This window comes from Oryzias melastigma, linkage group LG22, assembly GCF_002922805.2.
Source record: "Oryzias melastigma strain HK-1 linkage group LG22, ASM292280v2, whole genome shotgun sequence".
NCBI classification, from domain to species: Eukaryota; Metazoa; Chordata; class Actinopteri; order Beloniformes; family Adrianichthyidae; genus Oryzias; species Oryzias melastigma.
Window position 1 is genome coordinate 16,859,623 of NC_050533.1, and position 5,095 is coordinate 16,864,717.

General features: G+C 34.2%; 1 protein-coding gene across 1 annotated transcript in view; it reads left to right on the plus strand.

Annotated features, from left to right (window-relative positions):
- Positions 1 to 2,170: 2,170 nt before the first annotated feature.
- The window catches only part of LOC112144874 (interferon alpha-inducible protein 27-like protein 2A), a gene marked incomplete at its 5' end in the record, with an annotated part of 6,039 nt that continues 3,114 nt past the window's right edge, over positions 2,171 to 5,095 (plus strand). Inside the window, 2 exon segments of the mRNA XM_024269721.2 lie at positions 2,171 to 2,200; positions 2,312 to 2,473. Coding sequence (XP_024125489.1) covers positions 2,171 to 2,200; positions 2,312 to 2,473 — 192 coding nt within the window.

Here is a 5,095-nt window from a genome sequence, read left to right on the forward strand (position 1 = left end):
GTGAAACTTAGTTTTTATCTCAAATCTATGCAGATGCTATTTAGCTGTTCTTCAAGGATAAACCAGCCATTTTTTATAGAATAATAGTTTATATTTCAATGCGTTGGATCCTCAGGTCAAACCTTCTGTGAGTTCCAGAAACCTGCTACAAAACTGTGTCGGGGGGGGTCTATTTTCAGGTTGTAGAAATGACTACCCCCATCCTTGCACATGATTGAGTGTATTTTTGCCTTAATATGTATTTTTGGTTGGTTGTCTTAGGTGTATTTACAGATAATTTGTAATTTATTTATTTTTTTACTTCTGTTTCTGACAGTTGTTTGATTTCTTTGTTTATACTGAAAAGCACTTTGTAAATCTTTATCGTTCAAATGTCCTAAAATGATCATTGTGTTGAATGTACGAACAGTGTTTGTTTACCCTGATGCTAAGTGTTTGTGTTTTATAACAATAGATTTTATTGTTTGCTTCGTTTGCTCCTACTCCTGGCACTTCCTTTTATTATGTTATACATTATTTACATGTCTGTAGAGATGTACAATTATATTAACAGCTTACTGAAAATGACGTTTACTATAAAGTTTTAAAAATAAAGAGAAACGTAATCATCAATTTGAATTTCCTCTCAAAGCCCACTGCGCCTGCGCAGCAGCTGGACAACAAAAAACAACCTTTAAACCTTTTCAACCATAAACGCTTTCAACAGAGGAGGAAACCATGATTGCTGGTGAGGAGCTTTGGTTTCATTTATCTTTTTATTGAACATATGTTTTGGACAGAAAACTAAAAAAGTCGTGTCTGCTAAAAGTAAGATAAAAAAAACGCCAGTGTTTTTCTTTAAGAAGAACGGTTCCTCTCCTGAAAATACAATTTAAATTTGTAAAATGTCTTGGGTAGAATAAAGTTGGATAAGGAGGCAAACGTGAGGCGACGTTTGCTTTTCTTTCTTAGTCAAATCATCTCTTCATGATAAATGCAGGATTTGGGGATAATTACATTAACAGTTTCGATTGCTCAAACTTTGGGTTTTACAGCCCTATCTCCTCACAAAGCAGCGCACTTTTACTCCAGAGGTTTTTCTTTATTATTTTTGAATGTATAACCCAGGAGTGTGGAACTCATTTTGGTTCAGGGGCCGCATTCATCTCGTCTGATCTCTAGTGGGCCGGACCAGAAACATAATAGCAAAACAACCTATGGTCAACTTCTTATCTGTTGATTTGTTATTGTTTTGTTGTTTTCTCAGTTGAAAATAATTCAGTAAACAACCTAGTAGCCTTATCACTCATTTATTCACAGAGGCCAAAGGATTTGAAATCAAATGGATTTCACTTTTTATTCTTAATGGTTTATTTAATTTAAACACAGTGAATATCTTAAATCTGACATTGCGGCAGTCCTGATAGTAAACTCAAACTCCAAAAATCTTTTTCTGCGTTGGTTGCTTCTCCTTTACTCCCCCTAGTGGCGGAATTACGCATTGCGGTCATTTCTTTACAGAACCATAACTCTCCACAGGAATGGGCTAGAAACTTGCTTTTTTTAACATCCTTATACTTTTTTCTCTTCATGACTTCAACATTGAGGTTTAAAAAACTCCTTTGGTTCATAACTCCACACCTGGACTATTTACTTCCTCTCCTATCTCCTCAAACAGATCAGTGTAGTTTTACTGCATACAGTAGATTTTGATTTATTTGCTAGTAAAAATGGCGTTTTCAAACATAATATGCACTCAATGTTGCATAATTTCTTGGATACTCTAATATATTTTTGTTCTAGTATCTTGACTCAGATTTGTGTACTTTTACTGTGTACTTTATAAATTGTTAGTTATGAAATATGACATTTTTTATACTATCTTTAATGTCTGACTGAGTGGTTGGATATATTTTATAGTTTAACAAGGAATTTATGTCATTTTTAGGAGGATCATTGATCAGTTAGTGTTGATTTTTTTGTTTTTTAGGTTTATGTTTCCAACAAACTAATCATTGATCTCCAAATAAGGAAAAGTGGAGAAAGCTGTTGTGGTTATTTCATGTTGATTGTTATTAAGTTGTTTTCTCGAGAGCTTTGGCAGGCATTTTGTGTATTTATTTATTTATTTTATGTCTTAAAGTTTTTGTTTGGGTGTTGACTTAATGATTGCTACTGTGTTTTATTTTAGGAAAAGTTGTCGCTGTAGCAGCCGGAGCTGGTAAGATTTTCAAAGACATTTGAACTTATTTGATCAAGTTTTTCTAAAGTAAAGCCCCACCAATTAATGGCAATCCCAGTTGAATATACCTCACATTTCTCTCATGTGCAGTGGGGGCCGTTGCATTGGCGCCTGTTGCCCTGGGCGCCATCGGTTTCACCTCAGGAGGAGTTGCAGCTGGCTCCTTCGCCGCAGGGATGATGTCTTCTGCTGCCGCTGCTAACGGAGGAGGAGTGGCAGCAGGAAGCTTAGTGGCTGCTCTGCAATCTGCAGGTACCAGTAGTACATGGATTTTCTGCTCTATTACATCAATCAATGATCTGTCTTTGAATTTAGGGATGGAAGTGTTTTCCCAGCCCTAATTCAAAGTATTATGCATTCCTCAACTGACAATTCAATTTGAAAATTAATTTTACAATTTAGAATTCAGTATGAAAATAACAATTCAATATGAGAACTTTAAAAATAAAATATTCAACCAAAATAAGATCAATTGCTTTTTAAATAGTCATGGGGGTGCTGTTCCCGACTCTAAATGTGGGTTGGATAAATAAAGCAGGATTAAATATCAAAATCGTCCTAAAACTGGTGTTTTCTAAATAGTATAATAAACGTGAATCCACCGTGTGTGTAACTTTATTATCTGCGTGTGAAACATTCTGTCGCTGCATGTTAGACACAGAGCAGCTTCTGCTACATGAGATGGACTCTCTTAATAAATCCATATTTGGATGAAGACTCCCGGTTTTGTCTGTAGACAGCAGCTTTATTGTTCTCTGATGTAGAATTGTAGAATGCTCTTATTTGGTTTCCTCACCGGCTCTTTTTATCCCAATAGAAACTTTGAAAATATGTTTCATTGCTTTTGTTTTTGTTAGCTTTGTGCTAACAGATTAGAAAAAAACAGTAATAATCACAAACACAGAAGCTAATTCATTAGTAGATAACACATTCTCTTTTTTGTTGCAAACTTTATTGCACATTTTTTCAATTTACAGATATTCACAATTAATCATGCAATTAAATTAACTTTTCTATACAAAATAAAACAAAGAATAGATTTTCAGTTACTATTAATATACAAATTAAACTCAGAAAATAGTACAATGAAACCAGAAAATTTACATTTGTGAATATGATATTTAGCAAAAATGAGCAAGAGATTTATTAAGAACAGACCAGAATCCGTTAAACAGACAAAAAAGTCCAAAGCACATAACCTCAGAGTGAAATCTATTTCTACAGAGTAAATCCTCATCTAAAAATGTCGACAGCATGCTCCTCTTGTTGTTTCAAACTGCTGCATCGGTACATTCCATTGAGGAAAACAACAGTAGGACAATGATTGGTACATTGTTGAATTGTAAAATAGGTGTTAAAAGGTCTTCACGGACCCATTGATGTAGTCTGCTCCCATTGGCTACCCGTCATCTGTCAATCAAACGCCCCAGACGTTCGACGTCAGACCCACAAACGTCTATTGAGCCATCTGATTGGTCAATTTATAACTCTAATAACTTGTGATAATGGAAAAAAATCTTTAAAAAAAATCAGAATTAGAAAAAAGAAGTTAAGCAGAAAGCAGCAGAGGAAGAATGATTATTCTGACATATAAAATGACTGAGAAATAACTAGGGGTGTAACGGATCATCCGTGATCTGTTACACCCCTAGAAATAACTGTCTGTTTCTCAATGTAAGTCAATGGGACTTTGGCCTTTTTGGAACCCAGTGGTATTTCCTATATGGAACACGGAAGTAGAGGGGGCTTGCTCAGTCCAGTTATTCTTATAGAGTCTATGTGTGGAACTGAAAAGGCTTTACACTGGGAGGCGCTGTTTTACAATCTATTTTGAATTCTGACACAACAAAAGCATGACATTTTAAAATGCAATAGATTTTAAGTTACTTTAAAATGCCTTTTAAAATAAACCATGTATTGAAATGTAATTTTGTATTATAGTAAATGACAAAATGTATTTTAAAAATGTAGTAGTTCACTTTCGGCTTATCCCTTTCGGGGTCGCCACAGCGCAACAACATCCACTGTTTCACAATACAAAATGTATTTTAAAAATGAATTATCAAATGGCAAATGGAATTGTAAAATGCATAGCCATGTGAAAAGTAACATCAAAATCCATTAAAATGCAATTGATTTTGTTTTTTTTTTTATTATTATTTTTTTAAAATTGTCATATTGAATTGTAATTTTGCATATTGAATTCTTAATTCCAAAATGAATTTTCATATCGCAAGTCTGGATTACATATTGAATCGTTATTGAGAATTGCATAATATTTTGAATTATGGCTTAAAAAAAACGTTCATATTTAGGTCATACATATATATATAAGGTGCACCAAACCATAAGGTGCATTAAACAGGACTAAAGAGTTGGATATAAGTCTGTCAGTCAGAGTTTGTTAACAGTAATTCTAGAACTAACATGCTACATGTTAGCCACATTAAAAGCATTAGCCATGTTACTGTATTCTCAAACCTCTAACCTTGTTTCCAACACATAAAAAACCAGACTAATAGCGGTAAAACAAATGTTACTCTGACTACGCTAACTCCCAACCTTGTTGGTAACACATTAAAAACACACGTATGACACGCTACACATTAGCCTCGTTAGCATATTCACAATAACATTTTGACAGAGCCCCACGTACCTCTCAAATCACTTTGACAACAGTAAGCACAACCATAATTAATGCATAAAAGCACTTTGGATTAAAAGGACAATTTTTAAAGGAAAAAAACAGCTTTTAAGTGCGCCTTATATTTGGATGCAAAGTATTGCTCATGAATGAGTTGCTCAAGAGCATTAATAAGAGTAATGTCTGCAAAAATGATGTCAGCTGCATGTACAACGCTTGTCACTTTAGTC